Source organism: Orbicella franksi, chromosome 7 (genome assembly GCF_964199315.1).
Source record: "Orbicella franksi chromosome 7, jaOrbFran1.1, whole genome shotgun sequence".
Lineage (NCBI taxonomy): Eukaryota > Metazoa > Cnidaria > Anthozoa > Scleractinia > Merulinidae > Orbicella > Orbicella franksi.
This window is the reverse complement of record NC_138151.1, coordinates 28,121,822-28,138,725: the sequence shown is the minus strand read 5'-3', so window position 1 is coordinate 28,138,725 and position 16,904 is coordinate 28,121,822. Positions and strand designations below refer to the sequence as shown.

The 16,904-nt window shown below is 40.2% G+C and overlaps 1 protein-coding gene across 1 annotated transcript; it reads left to right on the top strand.

The window, feature by feature from the left end:
• The first annotated feature begins 1,176 nt into the window (after nt 1-1,176).
• Nucleotides 1,177-16,864, top strand: LOC145492848 (uncharacterized). The gene is made up of 4 exons (XM_081472225.1): nt 1,177-1,550; nt 2,276-3,016; nt 5,683-5,865; nt 13,242-16,864. The coding sequence occupies exons 2-4, from the start codon at nt 2,302-2,304 to the stop codon at nt 15,890-15,892; spliced, it is 3,549 nt and encodes a 1,182-aa protein (XP_081328351.1). The 5' UTR covers nt 1,177-1,550; nt 2,276-2,301; the 3' UTR covers nt 15,893-16,864.
• Nucleotides 16,865-16,904: the final 40 nt, after the last annotated feature.

Sequence of the window (16,904 nt, the reverse complement as noted above, 5' to 3'; positions counted from 1 at the left end):
TCTGCGCTACTCAGTTGACCGAGATTATATATCCTACATCGTGAAGACTGATTTACGCTTTCATGACGTGCCACAGAGTCTGCAGCAATATTTAAACACTTTCCTGGTTTCTTTTGTCGCAAATTTACAATTTGACAAGTTTTAATGCCACTAAATCGGGAAAGTTAGGCCAGATGTGAACTTCTTGGTCTCTTTCATAGAGACAATTGAAAGAGAAATAAATAAGCCGCTAGGGAGAAGCAAAACGTTTCCATTCTTAATTTGAACTCTGGCAAAGTTTGATAATAGCAGATGATATTTGTTGAACCGAGCTAGGGGTAATTCTAAGAGATACTCAGTCACAGTAGTGTTTTTTGCACTAAAACGGAAAAGTGACGTTACCCGAAAAATAACTGCTGTCCTCGGTCATATCACATGACACATAAAAAACCCCATGGCTCTGGGGATGAAAACGGCGTATATCACGCTAACAGTGCTGGAAAGCATGCCCTTTACCTGTTGGGTTCTACCACAAGGAAAAGCACTCAACATTTTCACTTCTTGTGATCTCAAATTAGACGCATCTTTCACCAAATATATAGTCGGCCCGAACGCTGACTAATCTGCGCATGCGTTTAGGGAAAATTGGTTTTGTTCTGAAGAGAATAATACCATAAGGAGGACAAGAGGTTTCCTATATCAAATATATAGCTTTGTGACATTGTAAGTACGCTAAGGTAGAGGATACACGTGTGTGCGCAGTGCACATATGCACCTACCCTCCACTACCATGTTCTTGCCTAAAAACTAAGTAATTACTTAATGTTAATGTTTACCCCTTACTGCCATAGCTGACATCAGCCCCCAAACCATCCCAATAGTGCGCTCTGCGCTAAAAATTGCCATCCTATCGATCAAATGCTTATTTGGTTAATGCGTTCAAGTTCGGCTTTCAATTGTTTTCTGATCTCTCATTCTCCAAGCTGGTTTCGCTGTTTGCGGTTTCGTGTAAGCGGTGATAACTAGAACCAATGAGTCACTTCAAAATAAGATTTCAGGGTGCTAAAACTGACTTGGAAACAGCAGAATTGATGACATGAGGTTCTGCCCCCTAAGCAAAACAGGAAAATTTGAAAACAATCTTTGTTGAAAAATATCAATAGTGATGGTTCACGTTGTGCATGTGTTTTTGACACCTGGCGCTATTACTCAACCATTATTGTTCTCCTAAGTAAATGCATAGCTGTCCTTTTTTTGTTGTCCTTGTACAACCAGTACTTTAACTTTAATCGATATTAATAATCTATTGTTGCAAATATTGTCGTCCTTGCTGTTGTAGCGTACAGTGTTGATACGTTCGGCCTTGTTACTCAAGTCACACTGCAAACAAAACCCAAGCCTGCTCGCTAAGGTATCTGTTTACATCTGGTTATGAAAACATGGGTGCCCTTTTCCTAAACTAATCTCGTGTTTGTTCTTTTCAGTTCCTCTTCAAACGAACTTTTTGCATTATTTCAGTCGCTGCCAGAACTCTTCAGTTGACACCAAGGTAACCTATCTTGTAGTTCCAGGTGAGGTCTATTAAATATTTTGTTTTACAATAATTGTCTAATTTCTCGCGCGCTGATTGGCTCATTTTTATCATCAATAAGAGTACAGACGGATAAAAGTTCCGCAGTAAACTTTGACAATGTTATGACGAAATTTATCATCAATAAGAGGACAGACGCAAAAAAACTGACGTCAATTTGTTTTTTATAATAACAAGACCCCAAAATGGTCAAATGCCGGGGATAAATGAGGGGAAAAGACGCCGTAAACTTGCCGTAAACAAAGATAAGCGAATTTTATTCAAAATGACGCGAACATCGTCAATAGCTTTTCTCGCTTTTTGATTGGCTACTTAAAAAAGTCCATAAAATCTCATTGGTTAAAAAGTTGACAGCTGAAAGTTGAACTTAAAAGCTTGCATAAATTAAAATTTTATCCGTCTGTACTCTTATTGATGATGAAAATGAGCCAATCAGCGCGCGAGAAATTAGACAGTTATTGTAAAAAAAAACCTTTGAAGTATTTGATGTTTTATACAGTACAGCTATCGTGCGCATATGGGCAAAAAGAGCCAGGTTTTTTTCGTGGTGATAGCCGCGAAGATCTGCAAAGGATTCTTACTATTCGATGCACTGTTCAAAGCAGTAACTTACTTTTGCAATCGCTCCACCGTTTGACTCTGTCAGTCATTTAATAATAATTATTACAATCATTGTAACTCTTTTTCTAATCTCTTTCCTTGTAGAAAATGCCTGAACAGTGTTGACTAGTATGTCCAGGGCAACAAAAAAAAGTGGTAAGAGATTAAAGGACAGTAAAGGCGACCCACCTGAGCTTAAAATTGTTATTCCAAACCAGGGTGACCTTCCAAAAGCTACAAAGTGTCCAAGTCTTTGGCTCCCTATAGACATTCTGTTAGTGACTGTCAAAGAATGCGAGTTCTTAAGTTGCTATGCACACTTAAGAAATCCATTTAAAAGCTATATTTCTAGTCTCGGAACTTATGTTTACTTTGGTGATGTGGCCGACGACCAAGAAGCAAAACTGAAAATTGGATTGATGAGATGCCATGAGGGTTCCACCGGTCCTGGCAGCTCTTTGATTACCGTGCAAAATGCCATCACGGTCCTGCGGCCCAAGGGAGCCATTTCTGTGGGGTACTGTAGTGGTCTTAACAAGATCAGAACCAAACTCGGAGATGTCGTTGTTTCTGCAAAGCTAACAACATATGCCCCCAAAATCGTCAAAGATGGCCAAGAACAATCCACTGGCACAAGAAATGTTGTGAGCCGACGTTTTCTTCGACTCATCAAACACGTAGCGGATGGTTGGAAAGCACCGTTGAAAAGTCCTGAAGTACGAGAAGTGAAAGTACACAGCGATGGTGAGATTTTGAGTGGCCCTGAGAAGGTTAGTGATGATGGGCGACGTGACGAACTGGTTAAGTTCTGCCCCCAAGCGATGGCATTGGAAATGGAGGGAGAAGGTACGGTTGATGTATAATTTATTTTGCAATAAATTTAATTAATTAGCTGAAAGAGCTGACAACTGCACTCACGTTCATGTATACATATTCACGTGGATTGGTACAAAGGGCCCTAGTCAGCCACACCTTTGTTTTTGTTTACATGCGAGAGTGTGGCTATTATATTTTATTCGGAGCATGTCGAAAGGAAGGAAATCACTGTGCAACTACGAAAGATCAATCATGTCTTCACCTCGAAGTTCGTCAAAAATACTCCGCTGCGCGTCGCATTTTCAGCTCTCTTCTCGGTGTTTAGAAATGTGGTCAAACACTGTCTTTCGTGTTTGATATATTACAAGCAATATCAATAATTTCGATGGCATCGAAAATGACGGGGGCCTGTCTAGGGTCCTTTAATAGTAATACCGTTGGAACTGGTTAACTAATTAAGGTCGACGGTGCCTACTAAATACAAAGGTTTTTGCGCCAGGTTAGGAATATGCGAAAAAAGTAGATCTTTGCAAGGGCTATTGGACTCCACAAAGAAAAATGGGGGTAGCCACGCATTTTATTGAGATAATTAGCCTTGAATCTTAAAAAAATGCTGACCTCAGCATTTAGATTTCTTTAGAATTCGCCTTTACATACAGAAAAGCAAACACATTTATAAAGATCTTAAAACTACATGGTAAATGGTAATCCAAAACCTTTTTGGTATGTTTTTAGTACCAAAATCGTTGCGACAGCGCTTGTAGCGTCTCTGACAGCCTTCCTCTGGTTCAGCTAAAATATAGTCTAAATACCTTTTGCTCACAATCAGAAACTAACCACGTGTTGAATAGGCTTGCCACTTCCATTTCATAACATAAAATGTAGGGGTAACCACGCGTTTTATAAGTTTTTGATCTTTTCTGAAAACTTTTACGGTGCCCGTTATAATTTTTCCTGTCACCTTCCCAGTAAGTAAAACATTTGCGTATCTCGCACCTCTTTTGCGCGCGCAAATATAATTTTCGACAGATAACAGCTAGTTTTTTAGCTGGAAGACGTTAACAGTTAGTGGTTAGCGATATGCTGCTATTTTGGTGTTTCTGGTTTAAGTACAGGTTCATTAAACTTGATTTGGTTACAGAAGAAAATTTTGCTTTCATTTTAGCCGTGTACTTGGTAGCGTAGTTGATTGCGTCAATGTCAACCCAGGGGCTCCGTATAGTTTTACGATTGCAAGCGCGCATAGGACGAAAGGTAATCTGCTTGCGCTCAAAGGAAAACGTTTAGTGTTTTTCGATTTTTATGACGTCAAGTGGAGCCCAAAAACCAAGACTGACAGTGAATTTTCTCGCGTTTCCTTCGGTGAAGTTTTTTAAATTTGGCTCAGTTGTAACCACATACAATTCCTATAAAATACCGTATTTTTGTTAAAACCTGTCAGAGCTAATCTAATATATTCACAAGATTGACAAATTACAGAATATTGGAAAAACCGTCTGAACAACCTTGACTTTTTACCAATTCAAAATGTCAGGCAATATCATTTCCATGATGTGGCAAAGTATGAAAAAATTTCACCAAAGGAAAGTATAAATATTAAGGAGTTTAGGCCAAAATAAGGAATATATCTGCCTGTCATTAGATGATATGTTCCCATGGTAACGGCCTTAATCCAAAAATTGACAACCAAAAAATGAGCCTTATTTTAACAGTACCCATACTGGTAAATCTCTACAGGGAAAACTTTAAGAGGAATTAACTAAGTTTCCTTTTCTAACTCGCGCTCTATAGGGATGGTGTTCGTAAATACTCTAGGGAGCCACCTTAAACCATGCCTTGCGTGATGCACAGAGCGTGTGCGCACTAACAAAAGTAGACACCGTCCTTTTAAAAACTTCTAACTTGCCGAAACGACTCAAAACATTTTCCCATTTTCGTCAAATGTTACTTAACGCAGTGTTTGTTACCTCGAAAACGATCCTCAGAGCTAGTCACTTGACAGACTGAACTCACTTGAGCATGATGATACATCATTGTCCACTATTGTGAATTTTTAAAGGGAACCCACCCATCATTGACCACCTAATGCCGTGTCCTCATTGAAAACGTAGCACTGAAGGAAGGCCAGGGGCCCGTTTCTCGAAGGTCCCGAAAAGTTTTCGCACCTGGAAAGCCGTAGCAAGATCTCAAACCTCATGACTACTGACAGAGCTGTTTTATTCACATATTCTTACTATGAACAGATGTTCTCTTCATAAGAGACGTTTCAGGCGTATACACTTCCCTGTTTTTGGATACAGATTAACTGAAAATGGCGTTGCAGACCTGAAAAGTTTCCGGGACTTTCGACAAACGGGACCCAGGTCCGAAATGTGCGTAGAATTCAGCAATGCACTTAGTGGCATTAACTAGAGTAACCATTACTATAGTAATGAACTCAAACTACACAAACATATTCCAAAAATAATTTTTTTTCTTAATTCAGTGACTCTTGACTTATGCTCAAGCTGTTAACACGTCAGTCACCAACAGCAGTTCTTTTTTAGAAAGAAAGGCTATGATTGTCAAACTGACTGTGAGTAACAAGAAATAATATAGCTCCATTCTCTTCTGGCTTGCATAGCTGACTGAGTTATCAACGTACTGATCAGGAGCACTGTAATGCATTGTGTTCAAAAATTGCCTTTCTATTGCAGGTCTCTATGGGGCCGCATTTGACCAAGGCATAGAATGGCTTGTCGTCAAAGGCATTGCAGATTTTGCCGATAAATCGCCAACTGTTCCCTGCTGGCAAAGTTTTGCCAGTGTTATGGCAGCGTCTGTTGTTTTCAATTTTTTGAGTGATGCAAACGTTTTCAGTGACTGGCCCCACTACCAAGGTGATGACATAAAATAAGTTTTACTACATAAGAAATTTTAGTCTGGGGAAAAAAACTAACTTTACAAGCAGATGCGGTAAATCCTTTTGATACCCAATCCCTCTCCTAGAGTGACCGAAATAACAAGCATTTGCAAGATCAGCGTTTCGAAGGAATAATGTTATAGTACGAAAAACGTCTCTCCACAGAAGAGAAGTAAAATAGATGTTTCATCTCGAAAAGGAACTTTCTTGTTATTGAATACCACGAGTTATTCGCCCTTTTTGAACAAAGAAAGCCTGTGATTAGCTTCGTGGGATTAAATAGCGGTAATGTAAAGGTTGGGTGTGGATCAGTTTCGCTTAATCAAACTACGCCTTTTGGTTCATAGACAGCACCAGAGAAAAAGGCGAGCAGATGAGTACTCCTGTAAAAAAGATCCCCAGCATGGAAGGTAAGGTCTGTGCCTAGTACAGTCTGACCACCTGTTCTCCTAAATTAGAAAATCACAGACTTGTACACCGGTTAAACTGTAGTTAGATGTTGTGGTACAGGTCGGATTGAAATCTCCCTCAGTGCCGTCCCTGGTTCATTTGATGGTAGCCCCTGGATTGCAAATCAGCTTGAGAAGAAGCAATATAAATGATCTGCAGTAGTAAAAGCTATCAAAAGTGTTCTTAGCTGACAATGCCTCAAAATTGACAAGACGATAGGCTTTGGATGTTGCTTTCAGTACTTTCACTATCGCAAATAAACTGAAAATAAATAGTTGAAATTCTAAAGTCAAAACTGACAAACTGTCCTCTTGACATAAATTGGTTTCCAAGGTTTTCTACAGCTACCAAGAAAGTATTCCACGTGCTCTTTAGTTCAGTTAAGGATGGGGTATTTTCTTGTTCTAAAAGAACGGTGCAGTTACACCAAAGTCAGCCCAAGCTCGCAAATGAGCGTCCCTGTACATACAGCAGTACTCAGGCTACGCAACAGTCGAAATATAAGAATTTGTCCGTGAAAAACGGTTATATTCTTGAGCTTAACAAATACGAAGGGGTATTGCAGAATAAAGGTAACTTTACCTTGCTCCAGGTGTGTCTTTCCTTGGTTTTTGTGAGGTTTCTAGTCCGATTTATGGCAATTTAGGTGGTTTTGGACAGATGAGTGAAGCTAAAAACTGCCTAAAGTGCCATGAATCGGCCTAGAAACCTCACAAGAACCAAGGAAATACATACCTGAAGAAAGGTATAGTTTTACCTTCATTAGGTACCCCCGCCGTACTTTTTGGCTAGTGGTTTCATCCATACAAATCTTTGTATTTCGACTGTTACGTACCTGCGTACTACTGTATGTTCAGGGACGCTCATTTGTTTTCAATTTTTTGAGTGATGCAAACGTTTTCAGTGACTGGCCCCACTACCAAGGTGATGACATAAAATAAGTTTTACTACATAAGAAATTTTAGTCTGGGGAAAAAAACTAACTTTACAAGCAGATGCGGTAAATCCTTTTGATACCCAATCCCTCTCCTAGAGTGACCGAAATAACAAGCATTTGCAAGATCAGCGTTTCGAAGGAATAATGTTATAGTACGAAAAACGTCTCTCCACAGAAGAGAAGTAAAATAGATGTTTCATCTCGAAAAGGAACTTTCTTGTTATTGAATACCACGAGTTATTCGCCCTTTTTGAACAAAGAAAGCCTGTGATTAGCTTCGTGGGATTAAATAGCGGTAATGTAAAGGTTGGGTGTGGATCAGTTTCGCTTAATCAAACTATACCTTTTGGTTCATAGACAGCACCAGAGAAAAAGGCGAGCAGATGAGTACTCCTGTAAAAAAGATCCCCAGCATGGAAGGTAAGGTCTGTGCCTAGTACAGTCTGACCACCTGTTCTCCTAAATTAGAAAATCACAGACTTGTACACCGGTTAAACTGTAGTTAGATGTTGTGGTACAGGTCGGATTGAAATCTCCCTCAGTGCCGTCCCTGGTTCATTTGATGGTAGCCCCTGGATTGCAAATCAGCTTGAGAAGAAGCAATATAAATGATCTGCAGTAGTAAAAGCTATCAAAAGTGTTCTTAGCTGACAATGCCTCAAAATTGACAAGACGATAGGCTTTGGATGTTGCTTTCAGTACTTTCACTATTGCAAATAAACTGAAAATAAATAGTTGAAATTCTAAAGTCAAAACTGACAAACTGTCCTCTTGACATAAATTGGTTTCCAAGGTTTTCTACAGCTACCAAGAAAGTATTCCACGTGCTCTTTAGTTCAGTTAAGGATGGGGTATTTTCTTGTTCTAGAAGAACGGTGCAGTTACACCAAAGTCAGCCCAAGCTCGCAAATGAGCATCCCTGTACATACAGCAGTACTCAGGCTACGCAACAGTCGAAATATAAGGATTTGTCCGTGAAAAACGGTTATATTCTTGAGCTTAACAAATACGAAGGGGTATTGCAGAATAAAGGTAACTTTACCTTGCTCCAGGTGTGTCTTTCCTTGGTTTTTGTGAGGTTTCTAGCCCGATTTATGGCAATTTAGGTGGTTTTGGACAGATGAGTGAAGCTAAAAACTGCCTAAAGTGCCATGAATCGGCCTAGAAACCTCACAAGAACCAAGGAAATACATACCTGAAGAAAGGTATAGTTTTACCTTCATTAGGTACCCCCGCCGTACTTTTTGGCTAGTGGTTTCATCCATACAAATCTTTGTATTTCGACTGTTACGTACCTGCGTACTACTGTATGTTCAGGGACGCTCATTTGTTTTCAATTTTTTGAGTGATGCAAACGTTTTCAGTGACTGGCCCCACTACCAAGGTGATGACATAAAATAAGTTTTACTACATAAGAAATTTTAGTCTGGGGAAAAAAACTAACTTTACAAGCAGATGCGGTAAATCCTTTTGATACCCAATCCCTCTCCTAGAGTGACCGAAATAACAAGCATTTGCAAGATCAGCGTTTCGAAGGAATAATGTTATAGTACGAAAAACGTCTCTCCACAGAAGAGAAGTAAAATAGATGTTTCATCTCGAAAAGGAACTTTCTTGTTATTGAATACCACGAGTTATTCGCCCTTTTTGAACAAAGAAAGCCTGTGATTAGCTTCGTGGGATTAAATAGCGGTAATGTAAAGGTTGGGTGTGGATCAGTTTCGCTTAATCAAACTATACCTTTTGGTTCATAGACAGCACCAGAGAAAAAGGCGAGCAGATGAGTACTCCTGTAAAAAAGATCCCCAGCATGGAAGGTAAGGTCTGTGCCTAGTACAGTCTGACCACCTGTTCTCCTAAATTAGAAAATCACAGACTTGTACACCGGTTAAACTGTAGTTAGATGTTGTGGTACAGGTCGGATTGAAATCTCCCTCAGTGCCGTCCCTGGTTCATTTGATGGTAGCCCCTGGATTGCAAATCAGCTTGAGAAGAAGCAATATAAATGATCTGCAGTAGTAAAAGCTATCAAAAGTGTTCTTAGCTGACAATGCCTCAAAATTGACAAGACGATAGGCTTTGGATGTTGCTTTCAGTACTTTCACTATTGCAAATAAACTGAAAATAAATAGTTGAAATTCTAAAGTCAAAACTGACAAACTGTCCTCTTGACATAAATTGGTTTCCAAGGTTTTCTACAGCTACCAAGAAAGTATTCCACGTGCTCTTTAGTTCAGTTAAGGATGGGGTATTTTCTTGTTCTAGAAGAACGGTGCAGTTACACCAAAGTCAGCCCAAGCTCGCAAATGAGCATCCCTGTACATACAGCAGTACTCAGGCTACGCAACAGTCGAAATATAAGGATTTGTCCGTGAAAAACGGTTATATTCTTGAGCTTAACAAATACGAAGGGGTATTGCAGAATAAAGGTAACTTTACCTTGCTCCAGGTGTGTCTTTCCTTGGTTTTTGTGAGGTTTCTAGCCCGATTTATGGCAATTTAGGTGGTTTTGGACAGATGAGTGAAGCTAAAAACTGCCTAAAGTGCCATGAATCGGCCTAGAAACCTCACAAGAACCAAGGAAATACATACCTGAAGAAAGGTATAGTTTTACCTTCATTAGGTACCCCCGCCGTACTTTTTGGCTAGTGGTTTCATCCATACAAATCTTTGTATTTCGACTGTTACGTACCTGCGTACTACTGTATGTTCAGGGACGCTCATTTGTTTTCAATTTTTTGAGTGATGCAAACGTTTTCAGTGACTGGCCCCACTACCAAGGTGATGACATAAAATAAGTTTTACTACATAAGAAATTTTAGTCTGGGGAAAAAAACTAACTTTACAAGCAGATGCGGTAAATCCTTTTGATACCCAATCCCTCTCCTAGAGTGACCGAAATAACAAGCATTTGCAAGATCAGCGTTTCGAAGGAATAATGTTATAGTACGAAAAACGTCTCTCCACAGAAGAGAAGTAAAATAGATGTTTCATCTCGAAAAGGAACTTTCTTGTTATTGAATACCACGAGTTATTCGCCCTTTTTGAACAAAGAAAGCCTGTGATTAGCTTCGTGGGATTAAATAGCGGTAATGTAAAGGTTGGGTGTGGATCAGTTTCGCTTAATCAAACTATACCTTTTGGTTCATAGACAGCACCAGAGAAAAAGGCGAGCAGATGAGTACTCCTGTAAAAAAGATCCCCAGCATGGAAGGTAAGGTCTGTGCCTAGTACAGTCTGACCACCTGTTCTCCTAAATTAGAAAATCACAGACTTGTACACCGGTTAAACTGTAGTTAGATGTTGTGGTACAGGTCGGATTGAAATCTCCCTCAGTGCCGTCCCTGGTTCATTTGATGGTAGCCCCTGGATTGCAAATCAGCTTGAGAAGAAGCAATATAAATGATCTGCAGTAGTAAAAGCTATCAAAAGTGTTCTTAGCTGACAATGCCTCAAAATTGACAAGACGATAGGCTTTGGATGTTGCTTTCAGTACTTTCACTATTGCAAATAAACTGAAAATAAATAGTTGAAATTCTAAAGTCAAAACTGACAAACTGTCCTCTTGACATAAATTGGTTTCCAAGGTTTTCTACAGCTACCAAGAAAGTATTCCACGTGCTCTTTAGTTCAGTTAAGGATGGGGTATTTTCTTGTTCTAAAAGAACGGTGCAGTTACACCAAAGTCAGCCCAAGCTCGCAAATGAGCATCCCTGTACATACAGCAGTACTCAGGCTACGCAACAGTCGAAATATAAGGATTTGTCCGTGAAAAACGGTTATATTCTTGAGCTTAACAAATACGAAGGGGTATTGCAGAATAAAGTTAACTTTACCTTGCTCCAGGTGTGTCTTTCCTTGGTTTTTGTGAGGTTTCTAGCCCGATTTATGGCAATTTAGGTGGTTTTGGACAGATGAGTGAAGCTAAAAACTGCCTAAAGTGCCATGAATCGGCCTAGAAACCTCACAAGAACCAAGGAAATACATACCTGAAGAAAGGTATAGTTTTACCTTCATTAGGTACCCCCGCCGTACTTTTTGGCTAGTGGTTTCATCCATACAAATCTTTGTATTTCGACTGTTACGTACCTGCGTACTACTGTATGTTCAGGGACGCTCATTTGTTTTCAATTTTTTGAGTGATGCAAACGTTTTCAGTGACTGGCCCCACTACCAAGGTGATGACATAAAATAAGTTTTACTACATAAGAAATTTTAGTCTGGGGAAAAAAACTAACTTTACAAGCAGATGCGGTAAATCCTTTTGATACCCAATCCCTCTCCTAGAGTGACCGAAATAACAAGCATTTGCAAGATCAGCGTTTCGAAGGAATAATGTTATAGTACGAAAAACGTCTCTCCACAGAAGAGAAGTAAAATAGATGTTTCATCTCGAAAAGGAACTTTCTTGTTATTGAATACCACGAGTTATTCGCCCTTTTTGAACAAAGAAAGCCTGTGATTAGCTTCGTGGGATTAAATAGCGGTAATGTAAAGGTTGGGTGTGGATCAGTTTCGCTTAATCAAACTATACCTTTTGGTTCATAGACAGCACCAGAGAAAAAGGCGAGCAGATGAGTACTCCTGTAAAAAAGATCCCCAGCATGGAAGGTAAGGTCTGTGCCTAGTACAGTCTGACCACCTGTTCTCCTAAATTAGAAAATCACAGACTTGTACACCGGTTAAACTGTAGTTAGATGTTGTGGTACAGGTCGGATTGAAATCTCCCTCAGTGCCGTCCCTGGTTCATTTGATGGTAGCCCCTGGATTGCAAATCAGCTTGAGAAGAAGCAATATAAATGATCTGCAGTAGTAAAAGCTATCAAAAGTGTTCTTAGCTGACAATGCCTCAAAATTGACAAGACGATAGGCTTTGGATGTTGCTTTCAGTACTTTCACTATTGCAAATAAACTGAAAATAAATAGTTGAAATTCTAAAGTCAAAACTGACAAACTGTCCTCTTGACATAAATTGGTTTCCAAGGTTTTCTACAGCTACCAAGAAAGTATTCCACGTGCTCTTTAGTTCAGTTAAGGATGGGGTATTTTCTTGTTCTAAAAGAACGGTGCAGTTACACCAAAGTCAGCCCAAGCTCGCAAATGAGCATCCCTGTACATACAGCAGTACTCAGGCTACGCAACAGTCGAAATATAAGGATTTGTCCGTGAAAAACGGTTATATTCTTGAGCTTAACAAATACGAAGGGGTATTGCAGAATAAAGGTAACTTTACCTTGCTCCAGGTGTGTCTTTCCTTGGTTTTTGTGAGGTTTCTAGCCCGATTTATGGCAATTTAGGTGGTTTTGGACAGATGAGTGAAGCTAAAAACTGCCTAAAGTGCCATGAATCGGCCTAGAAACCTCACAAGAACCAAGGAAATACATACCTGAAGAAAGGTATAGTTTTACCTTCATTAGGTACCCCCGCCGTACTTTTTGGCTAGTGGTTTCATCCATACAAATCTTTGTATTTCGACTGTTACGTACCTGCGTACTACTGTATGTTCAGGGACGCTCATTTGCATGCGCAAGCTTGGGTAATCTCCGTGTCGATTCAGTATTCCAATTTTTATTCGCTTGTGCAAACCAGCCTTTACAGTTCATTGGGAAGCGACAGAAGAATTTAAACCCTTTTGTTTGTAATTACGAGTGCACGTTACTATATCACGCTTTTCAAAACTTGCGATATTCTTGACTTGCTCTTTTCCTTAGTTCCAAAGGTTTTCCTCAGTCTATTTCTCAGTTCAATATCGTTGGCGAAAACGAGTTGGGAAGCTACCTGCTGACGACGTATTCGCTTCAGTAGCAGAAATAGGAAAATAAATCCTTGGACCATGATACTTTCCAGTTTTATTTTTAAATCTATGTCTAGCCGATTGTTTTGCATATCTCTTACTTCAGATAGATAAGGTACTTGAAGTAACCTTTATCTAATTAATTTATTGCTTCTCGATGTTTTAAATCCAGCTGAGCTTATTGACCAGATTCGCCAACTGTACAAAGTCCGCGAGGGACGGCTCGCACCGTTTCCTTGGTTTGAAGAGCTTCAGTTTAATCTTGGTAGTATTTTTACCAGACTCAAAGTGGTCAGCAGGGAAAAAACAAGAGGAACAGCCACAGACGACATCGTCAGCATGTCTGGGATCTTTAAACCACATAAAGAATGTCCACAACCAAGAACAGTGTTAATTGAAGGGAAGCCTGGCATGGGGAAAACAACTTACTGCAGAAAGCTTGCCTATGACTGGGCTACAGAGAAGCCGTGGAGTACAGAGAAGCCATGTAGCACAGGAAAGCAGGAAGAAGAAGATTGCTTTTCAAGGTTTGAAACAGTGTTGTTGCTGACGTGTCGTGATATGAAGTCTAACCTGAGGGAAGCCATTGATGATCAACTTCTCCCTCGAGAGGTTGGAGAAGACGTTAGAGAGAGATTCTTTAACTTCATCCGCCAGAATCAGTCCAACGTTTTGCTAGTACTCGATGGATTGGATGAGGTTCCCACTAGTAAATTGCCAGAGTTCACGGAAATCATTCAGGGCCGCAGAGAATTTCCAAAGTGTCGCGTGGTTGCTACGGCAAGGCACGAGGTTGGAATGAAAGTACGAATACACTGTGACACCCTGCTAGAAATTGAAGGATTTTCCGAAGAAGATGCGAGGAAGTTTATCTTCAGATACTTCGATAAAACGAACTATTCCGCCGAAAAGCTCTTGTCAGAACTTGGAAGTGATAAAAACCTTAAAGACATGGTTGCAAATCCTCTGCACACTGCGCTCCTTTGCCTCGATTTTGAAGAAAATAAAGGTAGTTTACCAGAAAGCAGAAGTCAACTGTACCTGGATATAACACGATGTATCCTCAGAAGATACAGAAAGAAGAATGGATTGTCAGAGACCAAAGAGGACCTCATTGAGGTATACGACGTTCAACTGAAACAGCTCGGCCAGATAGCATTGAATGGCTTGCTTGAAGACAAGTTGGACTTTGAGAAACGTGAGCTTGAAAGTCATGCAGATGAGTTACCTGGGTTCGGATTTTTGTCAGTTCAGGCCAGAGGCAGCAAGCTAGAACCGAGTCTGCGTTATAGCTTTCAACACAAGAGTTTCCAAGAATGGTTCGCAGCGTTTTTTCTGTCCTGTCAGCTTATCGAGAAGAAAATCAGTCCTGAAAGCTTAGTTGCCGACAGGAGATACGCTCATGGGCTAAAAGAAGTGCTTCCATACACGTGTGGGTTGCTAGCAGTAAGATGCAAGGAAGACGCAGTAACCCTTACCAAATGTATGATGAAAGAAGTGAACCAGGGAGATAAGGATGGTTGGTCGACTGTTGTATTGGAGTGCACAAAAGAATGTAAGCAAACACATAGCAGTTTCCAAGCGCGCTTGGCTCGTGAGCTTGGCTCATTTCTTAAACTTCCAACTCTGGAGGTACGTGATGGAAAACTCAGTGCTGCAAACGTTGTTGTTCTAGCTGATGTGCTTAAATACAACAAAACAGTGACAGAGTTAAATTTGTGTGACAATGACATTGGTGATGCTGGTGCAGCAAGTCTTGCCGGTGAGCTTCAATCCATTACAACACTGAAGGTGCTGAAATTGTCTCGCAATGGCATTGGTGATGCTGGTGTAGCAGGTCTGGCTGGAGCGCTTGAATCCAACACAACGCTAACGGAGTTGTATGTCTCTGAAAATTGCATTGGTGAGGCTGGTGCAAAAGGTGTGGCTGATGCGCTTAAATCCAACAAAACACTGACAGAGTTGGATCTGGCTTTCAATGAAATTGGTGATGCGGGTGCAGCAGCTCTAGCGGATGGTCTTAAATCGAACAAAACACTGCTAGTGTTGTATTTGTCTTCCAATAGCATTATTAATGGTGCAACAGGTCTGGCTGATGGGCTTAAATCGAACAAAACACTGTCGACGTTAAATTTGTCTCGCAATGCCATCGGTGATGCTGGTGAAGCAGGTCTGGCTGATCTTCTTAAATCCACCACAACACTGTCAGCTTTGAATTTATCTCGCAATGGCATTGGCGATGCCGGTGCAGCAGGTCTGGCTGATGCGCTTAAATCCAACACAACATCGACAGTATTGAATTTGTCTGAAAATTCCATTGGTGTTGCTGGTATAGCAGGTGTCGCTGATGGGCTCAAATCTAACACAACACTGTCAGAGTTAAACTTGTCTCGCAATCGCATTGGTGATGATGGTGCAGTAAAGCTGGCTGATGGGCTTAAATTCAACACAAGATTGACAGTGTTGAATCTGTCTGGCAATAAAATTGGTGATGCTGGTGCAGCAAATCTGGCTGATGGGCTTAAATATAACAAAAAACTCACAGTGTTGCATTTATCTGACAATGGCATTGGCGATGATGGTGCAGAATGTCTGGCTGGTGTGCTCAGGGAATCCAACAAAACACTAACAATGTTGTATTTGTGCGACAATAGCATTTGTGATGCTGGTGCAGCAGGTCTGGCTGATTCGCTGAAATCATCCAACTCGACACTGAACAAATTATGTTTGTCTGGCAATAAAATTGGTGAATATGGTTTAGATGGTCTAAAAAGTACGCTTAAAACCAACAAAGAACTGACAGTGGATTTGCTTTCTCCATAATCAATTTCTAGCTGTTTTAGTTTTTTCGTTTTTGAAGGAACACTGACAGATCGTGTATGAAATAATTCGAAACCAACTGGTATCGAGGGTGAGTCACTTGAGTGAATTACCGCCTTGGTACCACTAGAAAGTCCAAGAATTATTTTTGTTAATCTTCACTACAGTGTTGAAGTGTATAATATTTCCTTCTTTTCTTAAATCAGGACAAAATGAATGCTGACTTGTGTTTATTGGCAAAATTACACGAGTATCAATTTAATTTCAGTGAATCGCTGAAAATTTCGCAATTATTGACCAAAAGAAAAACGTTCTAGGGCTAAAAATAAGAATTAGTACACTGGAGATCGGTCTCCTCTCCCGGCGTCTCTATTTCCAGACGGAACTGAGCCGAGGACGCCTGGGACTAATCGAGTAGCTAAAGAAAATACTTTAAGAGAGATGCTAGAATTTCTGTATTGGTAATGTGCTTCATTGTTTAGTGTAAAAACTTTTACAGAATTGTACCTGCTTCTGATAGTTTATCATGTTTAATAATGAATGTAAATTAATGATCATGCTTATCCGAGTTCGGTTGTAATAATCTTTATTTACTTAATAATTATACGTTAATGACTAGCTGTGGCTGCAAAATACACAAGCCCTGTTGCGTAAAGTAAATTACTACATTGGGCTATATTCGGAACAGTTGTTAGACGTAGATGTTGCAAAAGATGTAATGTATGAATGAAAGTGAATTGTTGTAATAGAATTATTTTGAATCTGGAAGAGTTGAGCACTTTTCAGCGACACACTCAACACTTTAACGTTTCGGCCGGCCGTCAACTACACACTGCGCCGGAGAAATTTGAAAAGGCAACAATCACAGGGGGTTGAAACTTTTGAGTGCGATTTTAAGCATGCGCATAATAAGGGTCTGATTGAAGCCACGTGGCTATGTATCGGCTGGGTCACATGATTACATCACATGATTATCTTCACGTAATCTTGAAAGTCGAGGGGTTAACACGGTTTC